The 23,514-nt window shown below is 43.0% G+C and overlaps 1 protein-coding gene across 2 annotated transcripts in view; it reads left to right on the top strand.

The window, feature by feature from the left end:
- The first annotated feature begins 9,461 nt into the window (after positions 1-9,461).
- The window catches only part of XYLT1 (xylosyltransferase 1), a 206,815-nt gene continuing 192,762 nt past the window's right edge, over positions 9,462-23,514 (top strand). The window contains exon 1 of one of the 2 annotated variants that reach the window (XM_075515567.1): positions 9,462-10,046. In XM_075515567.1, the coding sequence (XP_075371682.1) occupies positions 9,816-10,046 (231 nt within the window). In that variant the 5' untranslated portion in view covers positions 9,462-9,815. The remainder of the gene's footprint in view (positions 10,047-23,514) is intronic. The other variant, XM_075515568.1, reaches the window with a different exon arrangement.

Raw genomic sequence — 23,514 nt, 5'->3', positions numbered from 1 at the left:
TAGCAATAAACTTTACAATACTATTTAATCAACCAGCGATTCTCCATCTAGTCTTAATTTTTTTTTCTAATCTCTTACTGTCTGTGTGAAACAAATGGAACTAATATCAATAGACCTCTTAATCCGTTAATCTAGCTAGCTTTTGTGTTATGAATATGAGCCTGGCTTTCAAGCAGCTCCTTCATTATGTTTTGCTTAGGGTTCTAATATTTGTCCTTAACGTCTTTGATGGATTAATGAGTAAAACCAAGCCTGTTGTGATATGCCTCTGGATCTATATCTATTACAACTTTTCCTTGCGGCAAAGATGGTTCATAAGGTTTCAGAGGCACAGAGCGCAATGAAATTATTTAATGTGTACTCAGCTAGAATCCGCATTTCGTTGGAAGAAAGCTTGGCTTTTCTCCACAGTATCAGCAAATTTGCTAGTTTAGAGTGGGGGGAGGCAAGGGAGGTGCTAGCAAGCCATGGAGGACACAAGAAAAATAAGTTGGACATGAGATCCAGAAATACTGAAGGCTCAGAGCTTGCCACAATACTGGTTTTAGGGGAATGCTCACAAGCCAAGACACTATGACTAGGCAGCAGTCTTTTGCAAAGGAAGGGTTAGAAATTTTACGCCAATATGAAGTTAAGAGCTGATGCCCCTAGAGTCAGACACGATGGTAAGTATGGTACAAGCCGTTGATTGCAGTATCTCACTCGCATTGGTGTGAGTCAGGAGCAAGCATAGTGAAGTCCAAAGATACACGCTGCTGTAAAAGCAGAATCAGGCATCATTTCTACATGCTGGGGGATTTATTTGCTGTTCAGGATTTACAGTCTTCTCTGACAATTGCTTCTTGCAGCCACAAAACCAAGTACATCCTACACTGAAGCACAGCAATAACAAGATTTGAATGTCATTAGGGGCTGCTCCTACACATCTTGTATTAAAGCAGCTAAGTGTTTAACCCATGAATAGAGCTCCTATTATCTTTGCTTTTGAAACCTCAGTATGGATCACTTAACTGCTCTGCAAGAAATCCCATGGGAGACCACCAACAGCAGGGAACAAAGTCAGGCAAAAAGGATTGTATCTGCTAGAGCTTTTTAAACACGTTTTTCATATGAGCACAGGGTCAACTTGAATATTACTCCTAATATGGATTAACCTAAGACAGATTTCTGCAGAGCATGAGGCTGTAAGAGAATTTGGCCAGATAGATAGTTTTTCACTGAAAAGCTCTGCCAATTATGTGCAGCACAAAGGAGAGACTAATGCACGAAATGCATAATATGCCTCCTCCTTCACAACATGGGGCTTAAAAATAAACGTTACAGATCCTATTTGCATTTTCCATCTGTGCTCAGGTAAATCCAAGTCTGAGATAAGAATCTGTTTCAGCATAGTTCATCTAGCAAAATGAGCTACCAAATTTGTGGGTTCAGTTTCCAGACAAGAATGTGGCCATTTGAGAAGTTGCAGTGTTGTATAGGGTCAGCTACAGTCTCAGCAACAGTTGTGTAAATCTGGAGGACTGGGGTTGAAGAAGTAATAGAAGTGTGAGACCTACCTGTATGTAACTGATTGAGAAGAAACCTAGAGCCTCTCTGCTGGCTAACAAGCAAATTACCTTATTCACTAAAATATATTTTATAAATAGTAACTGATCATTAGCAAACGTATAGTACCCTGGCTTTTTACTTATGTTTTAATGCTTAAAACAGATGTCAGATTGATAGCACATTTAAAAAATTTCTTTTAGTCACAGAAAAGTTACATACTAAAAAATGGTGAAAAAGTCTGTTTTTTCCTCTGCCCTTAACCCAGTGACTTAGAAGGACTGACTTGAAGAGGCTCCTTCCAAAGGGAGACAGGGTCAGACTCCAGCTTCATCTTTGGCATTCCTTCTGAGATTGCAAACAGATAGTTGTGATGATGGCAGTTGTGTGCAAAGTGAGGTGAAGAGATTAAGGCTATGAAATGCAATCAACCTGTGCTACCAGCCAGCTGCAATCTACTCTTTCTGAGTGTATTTGCAACAATGTTTTAGCAATAGTTTTACAAATTAAATGTAGGGCTATATATTAAAACAAAAGGGCTTGCATATGCATGCGTAAAATCTGTGTTAAGAGTTGGCTATATCCTGCTTCCTGGAGCAGCAACAGCGCTGGAAAAGAGATTCGGGATCATGACTATGCTGTGAACCTGCCTGCAGAGCAAATCAGAACATTTCCAGAGTACTCTCTGCATGATCTGACTATGGACTACACTAGCTCTCAGTCTGGATGTCACCACGGGACTTGGATACAAATACACCTCTCTTACGAAATGTGAAGACGTTTACTGTTAGCCAAACGAATTATAGCAGCTCATTTCCTAAGGAAATGCTTAGCAGGCCACTGCTAAGCAAGGAGAAACAGGGATGCTGACTCCCCCTCCCTACTCTGCTCCTCTGAGGTCTTCTTTCGTAGGTCTGCAATAGAGGAGAAATGAATCTCTCCTCAGATAAATCAGACAAGCTTTTGTTGAGCTGGGCAGTTTGTTTCCTAGTTCAGCCACAGGCAAAGCTCATCCAGAGACAATAACGTGTTGCATATGAGTTTTCAGGAAAAAACACCTCACACCTAGTAGTGAACAGCAACCTGAAAAATGTTTCTGAATATGCAAGTAGGAGAACAACAACTTAAAAAACCTGTACAATTATTTTACAAATACATAAAAAAAAAAAAAAGCCTGAGAAATCACTGTTGATCAGTGGTTACATTCAATTCATTACATTAAATTCAATACATTTCAAGCCAAGTTTAGTTTCTGAATATTTTTAAACTGATTTGCATAGCATCATTCTGTAAGGCCTCAACTCAGCAAAGCTCATAAGTAGATGCTTTATTTGAAGCCCTTGCATATGCCGCCAAATTCAATGGGATCATACATGTCATTAAGTGCTTTTCTGGGTTGACACCCAATTCTTTGAATTTACAGGAATTTCCAGGTGCTTATTTAGGTCATGAGAGATCTAAAATATTTTATTGTAATAGGTCTTCAGGAAAAGAAAAACGTAATGCAAAAGTTTGCTTTCACTAACCATCAGGAAAGGTGTGTCCCACTATTACAGAAATTGCAACTACATATTAGATGCCATTCTAGGGGAAAAAAGAGCCATATATTGTAATAGTCACTTTGCTGAGATGGAGATTGTATTGAATTGAATCGTTTATGTGTTGTCAAAATTTACTGCATGGTTCAGAATTAATCAGAATTAAATTCACTACAACTTAACATTTTGTTTGATCTTAAAGGTGGCTTGCACGTTACATACAAATAAGTTGCTATATGAACTTCCTGAAGAATTTACTTTATACTGTAATTTAGTGTCAAAGACTTAGAGACAACAGGAGTATATTTGAATTGTTTCACGAGCACAGTGTAATCACTGTAGGGTCTACTTACTTATTTTCCCTTTCACTGAATAATATTTACTTTCTTTTCTAAATCTGCTCTGCCTTTACAAGAGAGGTAACACTTACTAATGTCACTCCTGGGGGAAACTGTTGTAATTTAAGTTCCAACCCCTAATCTGTATTCTGTGAGCTAAGGTGTTTTACCCATAGCATCTATTTGTCTATTCAAAAATGCCTATACATGTACATGCCTGAATTTTGTGCAGATAAACATTTAGATATTTGAGTAATTCTGTAATATAGCACACGCATTACGCACCTATGGTGGGTTATGGAGGAGTGTGTTATTTGAGTTCTTACATGAAAAGTAGATGTCTCCTGCACATCACGTCACTGCCAGAAGTTATCCTTTGTGGCAAACACCTCTTGGCCTTTCAGAGCAGCATGTTCTCCAGGGAAACAAGTTGTCAGACATGTGCTGTACCTGCAACTTAATAATAAAATGGGTGGAAGGAACCAGTAATTTCAGCACTGAGTTGTCATGGCAAGAACCTCTACTATCCAAAAGGTAGAACTGCAGTCATGTATCTCCATCTTACCAGGCAGACATGAAGGAAGTAGAAGCAGCAGTACTTAGTACCTCGTGCATAATCTCCCTTAGTGAGACCACAGAGAGCAAGCAAGCCACTACCTCCAGTGGCCCTTGCTGAAGAGTCAGCACATCTACAGTACTCTTATGTGAGATAAATATCAGTTTTCAAAACTGATGGAGCCATGATGATGGGCACCAAACCACGCCTTTTCCTTAAAGGTGGTACAACAGTATGTGCTATACTGTGGCATAACTTGGCCATCTCTGTACGTACATAACTTGTGCAGCTGTAGGCATGCAAACCAGTGAACAAACCACTGATTACATGTGTGTGCAAGTGGTCACCATGTAGTAGCCACTGCTTAGGCATGGTCAGCAGCATGGCTCTGGAAATTGCAGGCAGCTGGTATGTTTTGTATGATGCTGCTGATGTGGACAGATTGGTTTACCAGCTCTTTTTCCTCCCAGTCCTTAAGTTCATCAAAGCAGAAATCATTATGAAGCCAAAACCACACAGATGTAGAAGATCATTTCAAGATACTTCTGCTGTCTGCTTCTGCAAAACTGCTGTTAGTTAGCTAGCTCACGAGGGTTTTCCTCTGGCTCCTCAGTCTCCATAGAGCTTCAAGAACCTGCCTTTTTGTCTTGCAAAGATGGGAACTCGTTCCCTAGAGAAATATGTTTGCTAGATTCTCAATGAATCTTGCATCCTTTGGTCCTATTTATGGAGGTTTTTTCATTGTGATGGAAGGTCTGGGGCATAGATAAAAGTTGGTGCTTGAACCATTAATAATGAGAGTAATTCTCAAAGATTGTAAAGGGAGTATCGCCTTCACCAAAATTTTCCCTGAGTCAATAACAAGTGTTTACAATGTGTTACCAGTTCTACGAATTCAAAAGCTATTAAAATGAGAAATCATGTAGTGTACGACACAGTCATCTTTGCCGTACATGGACTAATACCTTACTCTTCCAGAAACCAAATACCTTACTGTATTTCTTTTAAGGCACAACAAATATCTTGTCTGAATACTTCCTTTTCTTGTAGCATCCAAATTATAGCCAAGCAGGTTTTTGCACCCACTTTTGTTAATACCTATCTAAGTAAAGCAAGATTAATGATAGTTATCAAGGTTGTTTGCTTAAATTTGTATAATTGTCTTTGGTTTATAATATCCTTGATAAGCCTGTGGTGTTGCTGACAGATCAGTTTCAGAGGTAAGCTGAAACACTTTGCTAACTCGGCTGCTAGGAACTGCAGCAGGAAATGCAGTCTACCTGTTCTGTTCCTCTCTCCCAGGGGAAAACAGCACGTTGACACTTCCCTGCCGCCCCCCAGGCAACTTGGTCCACGGGTTTGGAGAATTTATGCAGAAGTTCAGCAAAATTTCACTGTCACGCATGGGCGTATAGTACTAGCTCCACCTAGCACACTGTTTTCTGTGGGACTACCCAGTGTGGTCAAGGGAGTTGTGGACAAGTAACTCAGAAGGATAATAATACAATTTTTAGTTAATGAGAGAACATCAGAAAAAAGAACTGCAGGAAGCTGTGAACTGCAATATCTCCTTACTGAAGACAGAATGCCACATGGCAAGAACAGATGGGTAATCCTTCCGTGATTATGCTCGACCACTGGCTGAAAGAAAAAGCTGTCACAACACTGAGGGCTATATATAAAGTACATATACATGACATTTCCCCCCATTGGTAGTAAAAGGTTATATATGCTAAGAGGTTATAAAGAAAAAGGGACGCTTTAATGTGATGGTGAAGGGAATAATTCTTCCATTTTCCTTCACTTCCTGAAGTGGAGCATATGCCAAGGTCCTGAACTAAATTTATCTCTCGGAAGAAGTAATATATATTCCACATATGTATTAGATATTGTATATAAATTGAACATAGAAAAGTACCTGTTTTTATTGTCTTGGTGTATACTTACCCAGAATTGAAAAATAAGGATTATTTATGTTGCTAATTTATAGATCCTGTTACCAGAATGAAATGTTGGTGTTAAAAATTTGGCTTTTGCATATACATTGACAGCAGAGCTTGTGTTTGCAAACTATTAAGTGGCAAAATGGAACAAGAGTGGATTAAGAATGGCTTGCTGGAATCTCAAGTTTTACAAAACCACCAGAACTAAAGGCGTTTCTTGCACACAATCTTGTCACATCTCCATGGACTTTAGTTCTGCCAATGCACGCTAAGAGAGAACGTGGCTTTTGTAACTCACTTGGAGAGCAGATAGATGTAAAATGAGTATGTAGCAAGGAATCCTGGGGTTTTGTTTGCTTATAAAAAGAAGATATGGAATAGTGAATATTCGTGGTACAGTATACCTGAGTTGTGAAGAATGTACATGTAAACCATAAAATGACTGAACTGGAGAACATAGAGTAAGTTAACGATGGTGCTGTGGTTCCAAAAACATCAAGATACATTTCCCCTACCTTTAAAGTATAGCAAGACGCCAGTGTTTAAAAACAAAAAGCAATGAGTTGGGAACTTGTTGCAGAGCAGACAGTGAACTGTAGTCTGAGACAGTGAAATTTTTATCAGCCTATCAAAGAGTAATTCCCTATCCTGTTTTTGCTCTTTCAGATTTGATGCGGAGACCAGTAAGACTGCCAGCCTCCCGGGGAAAAGGTGTATGTCCTCTATATGTACAACGTTTCACTAAAATTATTAGGGGTGGTATGTTGTTCCTGCTAGTGATAGAAGGAAAAGAAAAAAAAGAATTCCCACTTCAGGGGAGAAGCACAAACCTCAGGAAGATACCTCTACTGCTACTGCAGATTACTCATAAAACATGGCCTATTTTCAATCTTTTCTATTCCTAAGGTTCATTCCTTAGGTGTTACGATTTTTTAAAATCATAGGAATATACACAAATTTGCTAATTGTTCTGGATTCTTCACAGATTTTCTCTTAAGGTTGAGTGTCTATCCTTAGACAAATCAGTTCATTCCCAGATACGCCTTTTTCCCTTCACCCTGATAACATATATCTGAAATCTAAATTTTTATGTGATAGGGACATGACTGTTTTTAAGAAAAATGCAAATCTTCACTCTGAAATAACTTAGTCTTTCACTGATTACAGAATGTGCTTCTAAACCGCCTATGAGTCAGCCTGTGAGTTGGAGTTCAGATAAGCCCGTAGTGTTTGTTCACCAGATGGACTGTAAGCTCTTCAAAGTAGAGGAAAGGATATTGCTTATTAACATTGCTCTAAACTTCACTTATTTCTTTGTACAAAGTCTGGTTACTTGATTCAATTTTAGACTATGTCTACACTGTAAGGAGGAGAAAATGTATTTTTATAACAGGATAGGTAAATCTAGCAAGGTAGATCAGAGTAAAAATTTTACTGGAATGGAATATGGTTCTTTTTTGACATCATTCTAAGTAGCCAAGATTGATACCCACCTCCTCTCAAACACACCCAGGCTGAATTTACATACCTATGCAGTGGTAAAAAATGTTTAAGCCAATTATCTGTTAGGATTTTAGAGCAAATCAGCCAAGTCACTTTAGTTATCCCTGCTTAAAACACCATCTCTTTGACACTTAAATGCAACCATCATAATACTTGCCTATTAAGATTCAAATCTGGTTTTTCTCTTACGTAGTTTGTGCTAGATACTAACAGTCTTATGTAACATGGGCAACATCATGAATTTTCAGAGTGGTAACTTTCTCAAATATCTTCCGTGTAGCCAGATTAAATATTTTCTGATGCAACATAGCTCACCCAAGCTGCCATTATTCATGAATGTGATAATAAGAAAAGTCCATTTTATGGTTTTAACTTTTATGTAATTTCTGATTTTAGTTTATTCTTAGGATTTGTACAGTTCAGTTTTTCAGTTTTTGTGATTTTTTTTCATCTTCAAATTCTCACAAAGCTCAGCCTTGCCCTTTTTACTTTCCAGTTTGAATCAGCACAGGAAAAAATAGTTAAATTATTCTCCTTCTTACTTCTATTTGGCTGTTTTCTTTAGCAACAGAAGAAGGATGTTTTGAGCAGTTAGTGGTCATTGGTCATAGCACAGTTTTAAAAATGAATGCCATACCTACTGTACTCTCCAGATTTTACATAATCTCTATAAATACAGGGAAAGGATGATGTTGTCAGAGAGGAAGCCTGCTCCTCTCCCCACTCCACTTTTTTACTCGGTGCAGAAGTGTCTCGTGCTGAGGCTCCCACCCATACACAGGGCTGACTTTACACTGAAGACTCAGATCTTTATAGCCTATAAATTATTGTGGTTTGCATACAGATCTTCTCTCCAGACATACTTTCAGTAGGACACACATGAGACTGAACATACACTGTCCTTATCAGAAGATATTATTTTTCACCTTTGGATTTGGTTTGTAAAATGGAATTAGGCTTACAAAAAGAGGCACTGTGCAGGCAGATTAAGAAACTCCCTACTTCACTACTATCATCAGATAATGAGATCTTTCAGATTAGAAAGCCAATACCAGTATGGGAGAAAAAGGCAACTGAAGCCATCCATTATGTACACTATTTTAGACACTGGGCATTTAATTACAGTTACCTTGTGCCTATGCCTGGTACTTGCAAACCTCAGAGCTGTAGAGGTGTTGCACCTCGCTCTCGTTCTCACTCTGCTGAGGCCAAATGCTGCCAGTGACCCTTGCTTAAAAAGAAAATTTCTGTCTTGGAGGATTTGGACCATTTTTGCCCATGAAATGGTTTGCGCACATTTGTGCCAGCGTTGTACACGAGGATGGCTGTTCATCGGATGGGGGGAGACAAGTGTCTTTAAAGGTGTACCTATGCTGCAAGCAGTCAAACCACTTGGCCATTGCAGGGCCCACACAGGCTGAAGGCCCCACAGCCTCAACATCACAGCCGGGTCTACTTTGAGCAGAGCTGGAGTAACAGCCTTTCAAAAGTAAAGACTGGCCAATAGATACATGGCAGCGAAATTAATGAATATATGCAGAGTTCATGATAAGCTCCGGAAGTTTGACGATTTATCGACAACATTTTCTTTCATCAAGGAGCGCAAGCCGCGCCACCTTTTTGCTGCGGCCATTTTTAAGGCGACCAGCCGAAACGAAAAACCCCCATCTGAAATGGCTGCAGGTCAGTTCAGCGCGAATTGACTCCAAGTCGGTTAAAAAAAAAAATTAATAACAACAACAGAAAAAGGGCCGAATACCAGCCTTCACAGGCGAATCGTCTGCCGGTCGGGAGCGGGGGAAGGCGGCAACCGGGCGGGAGGCGGCACCTGACGGGCGGGAAGGCCGCAGGCCTTCCCGCCCGCCAGGTGCCGCCGCCCGCCCGTCGCCTCGCACCCGTCGCCTCACGCCCGGTTCCCGCCCGCCGGCGCGCAGCAGCTTTCCCTCAGAAGATGGCAGTCACCGCCCGCCCCGGCGCCGGCCGCCCCTTCCCCCGCCCGCCGTGAGGCGCGGAGCCGCCCCGCCCCGGCCCCTTCCCCTCACGCAGAGCCGGGGCTCGCTCGCTCGCTCGCCCGCCCGCCGGCGGCAGCAGCAGCACCCGCTGCCGCTCCTCCTCCGTCTCCAGCCCACCCTCCTCCTCCCTCCTTCCTCTTCCTCCGCCAACCCCACCCCTCGCCCCGGGCTGGCCCGGCCGCGGGCTGCCGCGCCGCCAGGGCTCCCCGCCGGCTTCCCCCATCCCCACGCGCCGCGCACACCTCCTCCGCCCGCCCGCCCTCCCTCCTTCCCCACCTCCGCCCTCCTCCTGCTGACGTCTGGCTCTGCCCGGCTGAAAACTCCGTGCCGCGGCGGATGCGGCGGCTCTCGGGAGCGCGGCAGCGGCGGCAGCAGCGAAGATGGTGGCCGCTCCGTGCGCCCGGCGGCTGGCGCGGCGCTCCCGCTCGGCGCTGGTGGCGGCGCTCACCGTGCTGCTCCTGCAGACCCTCCTCGTCTGGAATTTCACCTCCCTCGACGCCGGCGAGGAGCAGCGCGGCGGCGCCGCCGGCCGCGAGAAGCGAGACCGCGGCGGAGACCAGCGGGCGCACCCGCAGCGCCGCGGACCCGCCGCCCCGCACGGCAAGGCGATGGTAGGCGCGGGCGGAGGGCGGCGGGAGGGGAGCGGCTGCGCCCCCGCCTCACGGCTTTTCGCTGCGCTTCTGCGGAGGGGGCTGCCCGGCAGGCGCGGGGAAGTTGGGGCGAGCGAGGCGCGGTCGCCCGGGGCTCGTGTCCCCCCGCCCCGCGTGGGCGCCTACCGCCGCCGCGCAGGTGCCGCGGTGCGGGTCCGGTCCCGCCGCGTGGGCTCCCACCCGCGGCGGGGGTCCTGGCTGCCGGCGCCCCCGGCACGGCCAACGGCGGAGGGGCCGTGCGGCGAGAGCGCCCGGGCCGCGGCTGCAACGCCAGAAAATGCATCGGTGGGATCCTCTGCTGTCCTCTCCTCAGTGCCCCTTCGGCACTGCCCGCCTCTGTCGCCGGCGTTTCGGCGTCCCCGAACTTCGCTGGAGAGCCGCCTGCCTGATACGTTCCTAAGGGTTTATCTTACTGCTACTTTATTTTTTCCACCTGAAAACCGCACAGGCGCTATTCTTTATTGCACAGCTCTATCAGGCCCAGTCGGTGACAGGCAGTGACATTTAATGCAATCATTTTATTAACCGCTAAAAACTCAAGCATACTGAAACTGTGCTCTCGCCCTCTCTCTTATAATTTTCTTTTGCAAACTCCCCAGCTTTCATTTAAATGATTCAGGCCTGAACCACAAGGGGTTGCAAAGCTGGCCCTATTGCCAGTTGCATTTCTGAATTTTCTAATAGGCACGTGGAAAAGCAAATTAACAGTGTTCTTGGTCAATTAATGCAAACCTCAGAAATACGTGTTGGTGTGTACCACCGGTACATAGTATTGTTCAGCTCAAGAGAAGCTTCCTTTGGTATTCACTTAATTCTTTTAGCAGTAGGCTTATGTTAAATAAGTGTTGCCTCTTAAAGTATGCATGCATATTTTTGTTTGTTTCTGTATTTCTGTTTACATCTTGAGAGAGAAAGCAAGAGCTTGGGGCTCAGAGATGACTTACCCTCATAAACGATTGTGGGTGTTTCGGCCACAGAAAGGCTGCAGAGAACCCGTGCCCTGAGCACACGAGTGCTCTGTCACTGACATTGGGACAACTTTTCTGAAAGGTAGTACACACCTATCCAGTGTCTGCAGATCTTGCTGTGCTTTCTAGAGGTGAAAATTAAAATTCTGGCTTATCGAGTTCAGTTTTATCTCTACGTGTAATCTTATCTTGGTACTTGCTGCATTCATAAATGTAACCGTTCAGGCTCCACTATTTTTCCTCCAGCACTCTGCCCTCTGCCTCTTTTCCTGTCTGGCTAGTCTTTTATTCTTTTGTCTTTCATTCTTCTGCAGCTTCTTGGTCTCTCCAGTGTGGGTTCTTGAAGGTTGGCGGGTGCTGGTACCTGGGCAGGCGGGGGGCCGGGAGGGGGCAGGCTGCGTCCGGGGCTCCAGCCCCACTCTCCAGCTCACCAGGCTTTCTAGGAAGTAATCCTCCTCTGTGTGCTCCGGGACAGTGTCAGAACGAGTATCGTTAGCAGTTGTCTTACAAACATCCTGGCACAGTCTGTCCGGTTTGTGCCCGGTGCGTTGGAACAAATACTGAGTTCAGGGCTGAGAGCTAATTATTTCTCTGCTGGTGACACGCGGACGTAGAATATGATTATTTTGATGCTGACGGTTATGAATCATGTCTTTGTGCATACAGATTTGATCGAAGACCTAAAGATGGAGCACTGGGGTTCCGAATAGAAAACATGTTTTAAAACACATGCTGAGTGTACCTGTTTTCCCCTCGTTATCTAAATGACTAGTATGGATCACACTGGGCTGTCCCACAATGTCTGACATTGGTGTTAAAAAACCTACAAGGCTCAAGACAAGTGACAGCGTGCTTGACAATGTGCTTTGTCAAGAGGTGATTTGGCAATACTTCTTCAAGATGACTTTATGGTACTTGTGGCTTTGCTTATCCCGCACACTGGGAGGTGGCTGCCATCCTTAAAATTACTTTGTCAGAATACAAAACCCCACATTTAAGCATCTGTCTATTGATTAAAAAGTGTGCTTGGTGGAAAAGCGATAGGGAAATTGGATTTGTGCAGATTTCTGCCTAAACAACCTGACAGCTTGCTTAAATTGGTGGGTGAAGTTCCCAGGCACTCCCGACATGCAAATGTTGATTTATCTAACCCTACCTATGTTGCCTGTCTCTGAGGCAAGCCCATTTTTCATTTCAGAGTCAATTCATGGGGAAAATACCTGTTTAATGGAATTACACGATATAGAATCGTTGTGAAAGAAGTTTTTTTTAATGTTGTTTTGTTTCCACATTACAATACAATTTCTGTAGCCCGAGCAAAGTTGTTGTCCTTCTCAGTCCAAGTTTCCCTTAGTTTGTGTATGTCAAATTGTTTTGCAACAGTTGAAGAAGCTGGCTGGTGTGAATACAGTAGCCCTGTTACATCCAAATTACTTTGGGTTAAGCGCGTCTGAGAGACCCTGCAAAGACTTTTTCAAAGATTTCTCAGTCTTGCATTTTAACCAAAAAAGAATATTAATTTTAATGTGTCTTTGGTCTGTTAATGGGGTGGTGTGTTTAATACATCTTTGGGGAGTGTTTTCTGGAAAGGCTGCTAGATGTTTGTCTGCAATGTAGTACCTGATGGCTTTTTTTCACTCTGAAGAGAGCCTTTAACACATGGATGCCCTGATAACTGCCTTTACAAGAGCCTTTATACTAAATAAAGTTACACAAACCAGATTTTGGACACTTTGCAGAAGATAGTGCTTCTCAAACCTATGTCTGAAAGTTGCCATATGAGGTTACAGCGTTTTTGTTTATTTTGTTTTTTCTTTGTCTCTGACCTATGTACAAGACTAAAATGGTGGTACATATTTTACTTTACTGAGCCGGACATAAGTAGTGTGAGGATTTGGTAATTTGTATCTGTGGGAAAAGAAACACAATCCTTTGAACCAGGTGTTTAAGAGGCACTTAGACTTTTATTAAACGCTGTCAGATACATGTAATAAGCAATTTCATTTGGAAAATGAAGTAACGTCATACCATAGCAAAAAATGTTTCCACTGTACCTGTGCATAATTGAATATGAATTGCCAACTTGGCAGGAAGAAACAATTCTGAATTGAGCAATTCTGCAACTGAAAACATCTACTGTGCTAGATCCCCTGGCCAGCTACATCTGGAGCTTTCATTACTCGTAAGTAGTTTCCTGCAGTTGTTCCCCATTTAATTAAGCTAGGTTATGGATATCTTTAAAGAAGCCTGAATTGTATCAGTAGCGGTGACTTTGGTGGGTGCTCGCAACCATGTATGATTTTTGCGGCTGTTCAGCACCCTTTGCACAAGCTTTATTCATTCAGCAAAACTCAAGCATCAAAAGCAAGCTAGAATTAAGCTACCTTCTGAGAATGGGTTGATTTTTATGTAACGGTGTTTATCTTTGAAAAGTATGCAACAGCTTTTTGCGAAAATACCGTAAGCATGCTGCTTAGTCTCAGGCTTTTTTAATGCAGCCTGCTGGTGGTGGTGGAAGGGGCTGCTTGGTGGATGTTGTGTGTTGGGAGCCCAAAGGGAAGAAGAAGGAATGCAAATCCCCGCTTCAGGGCTGCTGGTGATCAGAGGGGCGTGACAGCAGAGCATCTGCCCGAAATGTTCGGAACGGTCAAGAGAAGGTGTTGTGTGTTTGGGGACAGTGCGGATTATCTGTTTCAACTCCAAGCAGAAGTTAAGCTAGGGAGGACAGTCCTGTGGATCACTAGTGCCTCTCCTCCTTATTTTCATTTCTGTAGTGGGAAATGTGGTATTTCTTCAGGGAATGTGGAGAGTGAGGCTGGGTCTGCTGCTTCTCCATGGGTTGGTCAGCTGAATGTGCTCAAGCAGGTTATATTTCTTCTTGCTTGTTCCCCCAGCTCACTTACGTGATGCATGCTGAGCTTCACCAGGCTAAAGGTGCGAGAAGCCAAAAGTTATTATAATGCGTGCGTAAGCTGTAATACCTGTTGGTTACTGAAACTAGGACAGGCATCCAGCTGCAACTCTACTCAACACAAAGTTATAAAAACTGTGATCAGTTATTGTCAGTCAGTGCAAAGTAGCAGCAACTCTGTAATGCTGAAGAAAACTAGGGGAATCATACAGCAAAGAAAACCGAGGAGACTTTACTCCATTTTCTCTTAAAGTCCATCCATCAAACATTTCCCCCCGCCTTTTCCAAATGCTTCCCCAAAGTAAGAACGGTGCAGAATTCACCTTGCGTATCAAGCAGAAGCTTGGTGTTTTTTCAGGTTTGGAAACAAGAAAGTTTTCTTTTGAAAAGTATTTGCCCCTGTAATGTTTAGATTCCACAGGTGGATTCCCAGCACTGTTTTGCCAGAAACAAACACACAGCCCCGACCTACCCTCTGCCAAGCATCAGTGCATTATCCATGTGGGAGGTACTAAACAAGTGAGTTTCTGCACAGTGCACAGGTTTCAGTATAGCACCTGCATTAAAGCATAGCTTTGCACTGGGGTGGTAGCAGGCGGGCATCGGAGGAGAGCGCTCCTGCCTTGGGCAAGGAGCTGGGCTACCGCTGGAAGACTCCTTGTAGTCGCTGGGAGTTCGCTCCACAAAGTTGCACTTAAGCATAAAATAATTTGTTAAGCTCCAGAAAACAAAAGAGATTTCAAGAAGAAAAGAATTATTTCACCCCTAATTTATCCTTTTTGCTTGAATCAGTGAATGTATAGGTTCCATATATTATGACACAACCAGATGGTACCTATTTAAACATCTTCTTCTCTAAGTAACTTGTTGATGTAGACGTGTGGCCTCAGTAATTTCATCTCTGAACACAAGAAATGAGGGGAAAAAAGGTTTTCAGAAAAATTTCCAGACCTGAAAGGTGCAAGGGAGCTTAATGTGAGCTAATCATTTATGTGTTAAACTTCTATCCAGTGTGAATCAAGCTCTGGAAACTGGGTCCGCACTTGTTTTAGTACACCTGCTGGTGTCAGTGAAAAAGCTTAGTTAAGGTACCTTAGGTCGTGAATAAAATTAATGGCATCGACCTATTATGTGGCCAAAAATGATATATTTCTTAGAGAATGGGTCCATAGTACTGACTTGACCGTTAAGTACAGTTTTGCTTGTTAACAGGAGCTTAATCACGCTGCGGTACAGCTTTAATAGCAGTTGAAAAGGAGAATGGAGACAACTAATCATTTTGTAATGGGAAAGGGGGGAGACAATACATTTGCAGCTAGAAGCTGCATACCGATTTTTACGAAGTCTTAGCACTTAACAAGGCACATGTTAATAAAACAAACAAATCTTTTCAGTAACAGAGAACTAATGTATGCATTATTTAAGAAGAGTATTAGAACCAGATTAGATTGATGGACTCCTGCAGCAGTTACCTCGTTAAGCATCTTTTCTGTGGGGATGTGGGAAGGTATTATATGAAATGGATCTACGTTAATTGGTTATGCCATCGGAAGTCTTTTTCAGGCCACTGGTGTATTTTTGTTGTGTTGGTTTTTTATTTTTTAATGTATGATGGGATTTTGCAGATGTTCCCTTTGAAATAGAAGCATTTTCACTTTTTAGCAAGAGAAGACCAGCTGCTGTACAGGAGACATACAAATCCCATTTACTCCTTGTCAGCTATTGCAAAATGGATACTTTCTGGTGTAAAAGGCCCTCATTACCTGCCACATGTTGCAGCTGTATTGAGAAATATTTTTCAAAATGTTTTTTCCCTTCAGTATTGAAAGTCCATGATATGTGATACAGCATCTTATTAGTGTTTGATGAAGGGACAGGAGTACAATGAAAGCATGAAGTGAATTTAATTTGTAGGAACAGTCAAATTATATAACCTCAAGGATTACTTTTAATCAAATACTTCATGATTTTTCTTTACAGTGTTAAAGTTAGGTCTGGCACTTCACTGGAGCTTTTCCAGTGACTCTTTAAATGGGATACCATGTCCTGTATTTTTCTTCTAATTTAGGCCGATGGGGTGTCTGATTTGGGCAGATGCAGGAGCATCCCTGCACAGCTACTCACAGGGTGCATGAGTGCTGGTGTGTGTAACTGCTTGTATTAGTGCAGTTTATGAGGAGTAACACTTTCAAGTGTTTGAGTCTGATTTTTAGACTTGGGAACCTTAGTCCCTCTTCTTTTTATGTAATGGTGGGCCTTTGATGCTGTGCTGCAGAGTACGTGTTGAACAGGAGAGCACACTGTGGGAGCAGGGAAAGTCGGAGTCCTGGTTGCCTTCTCCCATCACTAACCTCTTGGCATCTGTAGCAAAGCGTTTAGAGCCACATAGCTAAAAGCGACATGTAGTTTTGAGGTTTTCAATTACTGGCTGTCCAGACTTAGTCCTCTTTGGTCTGATAATTGTGTTGGTTTTTTTCCTCCAGAGGAGCTGAGCCCTGGCAGGTTCCAACTTCATTTGTCCCTTTCACATTTGGTGCTGGTGATTACGGCTGTCCCCTTTTAAGCACTTAAGCCCAGGCTGAATCTCACAAACACTGGGGTGCTAAATTCAGGCAGTCTAAGGCCTTCTAATGAATAGAGAGAAATGAGTGCCTCCAGAAGGCAATTCAGCTCACTTGAGGTCTGAATCTCTGCAAAAGCCTGCTCCTCTGCACCGGTGAGGGAGGGGGGCTGTGGCAGTGATGCTCAGATGCCTGCTGTGCCATTGTAGGAATCCATTCCTTCACACGCCAGATCTGGTGTTTCTCTTCCCCAGTCTACAAAGCGTGCTCAATTTTAACTTCCCATCTTTTACGGAAGTGGTGTGGGTTTGAAGTAGACAGTCCTTGTGAAATAGTTTGAGATCTTTGGCAAAGACTGGGACCAGCTTGTCAGCTGCCATGCGTTGGCATAGCTCCATTAAAGTCAGTACAGACCAGCTGAGGATTCTGGACCCACAAATGTAATTATTGTTATAATAATAGCATCAAACAAGTAATCATTATTTTTACTCTCTCTTTTCATTTCAAAATGAGAAAATGATTTCCTCTTGGATCAGTGAAAGTAATTTACATTATGCACAATAATGGTCTACATGGAAATATAATTATTATTCCTTTGTATGGTACCATCTGGGCACTAGAAGATTTACAGACACATGTGAGGAAAGGTCCCTGCCTTGACGAGCTTACAGGCTGAATAGCAAGTATAGCTGCTAGCACTTAACAAGAGTCACAAGTGTAACTTTTGCGGTATTGCCATCAGGGACCTGTGCAGCACTGGACTTCCACAGGCTTCTTCAGTGATTTCCACTCACTGATCAGAATTTCTCTGTGATTGGCACTATACAGCCTAAGGGTAGGATGAGTCAAAGGATTGATTAGTGCGGATGGATCACGAAAGAAATCAGCAAGAGGCTAGTAGTATAAATTGGCTGCCCAGCTGTTTTCAGGCAGGTAAAGGAGATTTCCAGGCTTCACTTGGAAGCAGAAAATGGTCTCGATGCCTTGTGGACCTGTGCCTCCTATGGAGTTACTCCCAAGCTTCACATCGGATACAGGACTGAATGCTTTACTGAGTTTGAGTATGAGCTAGAAGTGAAGAAACTAGGCTTTCTAATTGTGTGGATATAAAAATTGAGCAACATATAATGTTGCCTAAACTTATACATGTTGTAACCTTGCCGAGTTCATCCTTTTATGTGAAGTACCAAAAGGGTCAGTGTAGGACACATAAATCACGTGACTTCTTATTTTTAGAGATGATTAGAGGATTCCTCCAAGGGATGAACTATTTTTAGCATGTCTATAATTGGCTTCTTTTTTTTTGTGGTAATGAAATTAAACTTCACAACAAATGAATATCAGTTTAGTAAAAAAAGTTAGCTAAAAAAGATTTCACACTAGTGTGTGGTTGACTCTGAGGTCAGATCTTGAATGCTTCCCACATACTTTGTTTTCAAGCTACTGCTCTATTGCTGGTCTGTTACATTATTAGAGAGTAAGTGGGATGCTTATTTAAAACAATTCTACAAAGCTGAACGACACTGCAAACTTCAGTTTAACTTGGATTTGGTCGAATGAGTCATGGACACTCATTTTTACTTCATACTGCAGCCTTTGCTTGCCCTTCAGATGTAGTCTTTGGTTCAGTTAAGTTGGTGGTGTCAGAGTATTTTTCTTAGAGTTGATGCTATTTGCTGACTTTTCTTAATGGTGAGTTTTGGATTTCATGCTCTCTGAATTTCTGAGAAGTCTTTCGTTTTGTTCTTAAAACTCAGCCTGTTTGTAGTTAGCTTTGTTCTTTATAATTGCACTCTTTGATTCAGGAGGACACATGGTTCAGTTAAAACATCTTCTTTGAAACAAAAAGCGATGGATATCATGGCTGTATTGACTGAAGTGAAGAGAGTTCCCTGAAACTATATCCAGCCTGTTGACCCTTACCTGGGAGATGAATAGACAAACCTGAAAAATGACATTTCCGTGGCAAATCTTTGGTTCTTCAGAAATGTATAACTGCATGCCATAGAGGCAGGTAGGGTCCTTGTGTCACGTGTTCTAGCTGTAAACTTAGCGGGATGACAACTGGCCACCTTGATGAAGAGCCCCACAGCTGCAAGGGTCATTAGTTATCTTTTTAACCGAGGAACTTTTTCCTCAATCTGGCAGTGTACCTGGAGCTGTAACTAGCTAAATGGCCATCTGCTAATTATGAAAATTTAAATTGGACTTCTGTGTAGAAATGGAGTGTTACCAGAGATCTGGATTGGGGTCATCTTGAACAAGCATGTGAAGAAAAAATAATCCGTTATCAAGCTAATATTACCTGGTAGAAAAAAAATACTCTTACGAAAAATAGCAACTTGTTGCCTGCAGATGTCCACATTTGGGTAGCTGGAGATAAATCTAGGCACCTAATTATATTGACTTAGATGCCTACAGGCTTGCTTATGCACTTAAAACTTCCTATGGATGCCTGACACAGATGTTTAAAAAGGTAAATATGGATTCAGGTGGCTACCTTAAGGCATCTAAGTTCAGCAACTTGGCCTACAGTATGTAAAACCCAAGCAAACAAGCAGAAGAGGAGTAAATGTAGTAAACAAAGCTGTTAGTGTGTATATACCAGGAGAATAATAATACTTTGCACAGCCACTGTGCCTCAAATTGCTTACACTTTGGCATTCAGTTGAACTGAGTTTAGTCACTCAGTTGCATAAATAGAAACTTGGAGGTGCTGTCTGCTAGCAGCGTACATGGAGCGGTACCTCAGCAATGAACTAGCTTTTTGGCAGTCTTACAAGAAAAGATGTGCAAGTCTTCAGCGCAATATTTTGATAAGTCATTGGTTCTTATTAAAATAATAATTATGGCAATAATTATAACTTTAGTTGGCGCTGACTGAGCTGCTAACTGAGTAGGGGGCGGCGGGAGGAGAATTATGAAATATTCTCATAAAACCATCTGAATCCTGCTCTTTTAGCTCTGTGCTCACAGATGAGGATGTTCGTGTCTGTATTTCTGGCATGTCATGTGCCAGTACATGGCAGCGCCCGTGTGCTGCATGGCTCCCCATAGGAGGGAGCTGGAGATTCCCACGCAGTCTGCCTTGCAGGCTGATCATCGTCCCTGTGTTCGTGTTTCTAATAACAGAGATATGATCAAAATAGGTGACAGTATTTTACAGGAGTACAGTGATAAAATGGTGTAAAAGGCTCATGTCTGTCTGGCTTTCTGTAGTTAGAACTGTGACATTTGCTGTGTCCGTGACTTCATAGCAAGATTATGTCATCTTGTTCCCAAAAGCCCAGGTCAGGCCCTGATAATATTGAAACCAAAGGAAAGTTTCCGTCAGCAGGTAGCACTCTAGCTATGATGATGCTTTCCTGAGCCTTTCTAATCTAATTCAGTGTTAAACATTTACCCTAGCCAGGCTGCCACTGCATGACCTTCTGTGCTAAGTGACTGCAAGTGATTAATGACTATTTATTAGAAAAAGATGGTCTCAAACCTGCTAATTTTCCAGGCAGTGTAAACAGTGATTTCCCCTCCTCACCCTCAAGCCCCAGTTATAAAAATATACCATATTTTTCTGTTTCGTTTCTTTTGAAGTTGGTTTTTCTCACCCCTGGATATCTAAGAAGAGCAAACAGCACTGGCCATTGCCTGCCCCCCTTGTGTGAAGCTGCAGTGGGCATCTGGAGTGTGAGTTTTGGGATGCTTGCTCCCCTTGATTTAGGGCTTCAGCGAAATGCCTTATGAAATGGGCAGAAGGAGACTTCAGGTTTTAAATTGCAGGACAAGTTTCTGTATGGGGAAGAACAGAAAGTTAGAGGTCAGCTGTAAAGCTCTGTGGGACCTCTGGAAGCACAACCAGTTTAAAAATTGGATAAATCTAAATGCATTTATCACACTTTCAGAGCACAGTAATTTTCCAGAAGTGAATCTCGTAACGACTGCTCATTTTGAGAGGTAGTTGACACAGAGAAAGGAAAAGTTTTTATTTGGCATTTTGGGTAGTTTCACATAGCCCAGGACTTTGGTTCTGCAGTTGCTGTGGGATCCATGGGTTTATGCACATAGTCCACACAGTAGAATTTGACCCAAAGGTATTTTATGTGACAAGTTAGGTTATAGGGTTTGTTTGCCTTTATACAGCCAAATACATATGTCTAGTGCTTTACTAGTATTCAGACAAGTTTGACACAGTTATTTAAGGCGGTTTGTTTTTTGTCCATTTTAGTACCATCACCAGTCTGTCAGACTAAACAACGATCTCATGCTGTCAGAATGTTATCAATAGGATATTTAATTCTGTAGTTTAAGTCCTTCAGGGGATTTTAACTTTCTAGTTGCACTGATGTAAATTTGCAGTAATTCTCATATCAGGGACCCATGAATGAATGCAATTGTGGAGGAAAATAAGGGTCTCACAGGTCAAATGGTTCTTCAAGGACTCCATATTTGGACAGTGTGGACATCTCTGACCAACCTGATCTCCTTCTACAACAAGGTGACCTGCCTAATGGATGAGGGAAAGGCTGTGGATGTTGTCTAGCTAGACTTCAGTAAAGCCTTTAACGCTGTTTCCCACAGCATTCTCCTGGAGAAACTGGCTGCTCATGGCTTGGACGGGTGTACTCTTCGCTGGGTAAAGAACTGGCTGGATGGCCAGGCCCAAAGAGTGGTGGTGAATGGAGTTTACTCCAGTTGGCGGCCGGTCACAAGTGGTGTTCCTCAGGGCTCAGTGTTGGGGCCAGTTCTGTTTAATATCTTTATCAACGATCTGGACGAGGGGATCGAGCGCACCCTCAGTCAGTTTGCAGACAACACCAAGTTGTGTGGGAGTGTTGATCTGCTGGAGGGTAGGAAGGCTCTGCAGAGGGACCCGGACAGGCTGGATCGATGGGCTGAGGTCAATTGTATGAGGTTCAACAAGGCCAAGTGCTGGTCCTGGCATGTGGGTTACAACAACCCCATGCAATGCTACAGGCTTGGGGAAGAGTGGCTGGAAAGCTGTCCGGTGGAAAACGACCTGGGGGTGTTGGTTGACAGCCGCCTGAATATGAGCCAGCAGTGTGCCCAGGTGGCCAAGAAGGCCAATAGCATCCTGGCTTGTATAAAAATAGTGTGGCCAGCAGGACTAGGGAAGTGATCGTGCCCCTGCACTCGGCACTGGTGAGGCCGCACCTCGAATACTGTGTTCAGTTTTGGGCCCCTCACTACAAGAGGGATATTGAGGTACTGGAGCATGTCCAGAGAAGGGCAACGAAGCTGGTGAAGGGTCTGGAGCACAAGTCTGATGAGGAGCAGCTGAGGGACCTGGGGTTGTTCAGCCTGGAGAAAAGGAGGCTGAGGGGAGACCTTATTGCTCTCTACAGCTACCTGAAAGGAGGTTGTAGCCAGGTGGGGGTCGGTCTCTTCTCCCAGGTAGCAAGCCATAGGACGAGAGGAAATGGCCTCAAGTTGCGCCAGGGGAGGTTTAGACTGGATATTAGGAAATTTTACTTCACCGAAGGGTTGTCAAGCATTGGAACAGGCTGCCCAGGGAAGTGGTTGAGTCCCCATCCCTGGAGGTGTTTAAAAGATGTTTGGATGAGGTGCTTAGGGACATGGTGTAGTGGTGGTCTTGGTCGTGTTAGGTTTACGGTTGGACTCGATGATCTTAAAGGTCTTTTCCAACCTATACAATTCTGTGATTCTGTGATCTGAACAACTGATGGAGCATTTTGTTGCTTTTGAAGTGTCATTGTAATTTTGTAATGATTGTTCAACAGTCACATACTATGCTCTAGATGCTTTCTGATTGTGGAGTATGTGTCACTTGGAAGGAATAAGTGAAAGGAAGCCCTTGAATTTCATACTGTCCTGGTTTCAACTTCTGGGTTGTGTTTCCAGTTTAGATACTAGACCTAACCAGGCTTTGATCTAAGTCTGCTACCTAAACGAGCCTCTTCAGTACTTTGAAACCTTTGGTAGTCAATGAGCAAGGTGCTATTTATTTTGCTTGTTAGTAAATGTTTGTATTTTGTTGTTAGTTTTAACATAGTCTTGTGTATTAACTTCTTCCTCCTTGAACAATTCACTCCTGTTTCTGGAGGTCTTCTCAGTGGTTGCAGGGGCTGGTTCAAACTCTAGTTTGAAGTCGCTGGAAGTTATGGCGTTGACTTCAGTAGCTCAGCTGGGACTGTGTTGGTAGCACAGTTGCTTAGGAGGTGGATTAATGTAATTGGAGAGGAAAGTACTTCAGGTCTCTATTAGACACTTGGTAAATAGTAACTCCATTAAGGAATGCTGTTTCTCTTTGAATAAATTCTTGTTTTCCTTGCTTGCTGTCTTTGGTAAGCAGTTTTCTTCCTAACTTGTAGTTGTCCACTTTGAAAGACTGTTTCCTGTTTGCTTAAAATACACTTCTGCAGCATTTGCCGGCTTTATGCTGCATGCAGACAGCAAAATGTATCCTCAAATGTTTAAATCTGTTGCTATGGTTAGGTTTGGTAGTTTTGTAGCGACGCAGAGGTGCTATAGGAGTTTGAATCAACTCTTTAGTAGAGAGTTGGTGGTTTGGTGGTTTTTGGGTTTCCCCCCTCCCTGGTTTACTCTAGGGTAAAATGTATTCAGGGCTTGATTTCGCAATTCTTATGTGAACAGAGGCATGCATGCATACCTGTATTCCATAGTGGTCAAATATTTGTGAGTCTCAGTGCTGATTAATATAAGCAAGAGCTGCCCATTTGGATGATTTGGCCAGGATTTTCCAGACTGACTGTTGCTTTGAAATATTTTGCTCTGCAGTCTCCTGTTTAAATGAGCCTAGGACTTGGCAATTCCGTGCTTTATCAAGTTTGTGCTCTTTTAGTAGCCAGTCACTTTTGAAAATCTTCACATTTAGTGTTAGTTCAGACTGATCATTATCCTGTGTAAGCATGATGTGTGAAAGATTATTGTACAGGACTCATTTTGAGACACCTTTGCCAACTATATTTCACCTTTTTCAGTGTACTCACGTT

The sequence above is a fragment of the Mycteria americana genome, chromosome 12 (assembly GCF_035582795.1).
Source record: "Mycteria americana isolate JAX WOST 10 ecotype Jacksonville Zoo and Gardens chromosome 12, USCA_MyAme_1.0, whole genome shotgun sequence".
Taxonomy (NCBI): Eukaryota; Metazoa; Chordata; class Aves; order Ciconiiformes; family Ciconiidae; genus Mycteria; species Mycteria americana.
The sequence above is the reverse complement of the archived record's forward strand: the minus strand, read 5'-3'. Positions and strand labels throughout refer to the sequence as shown.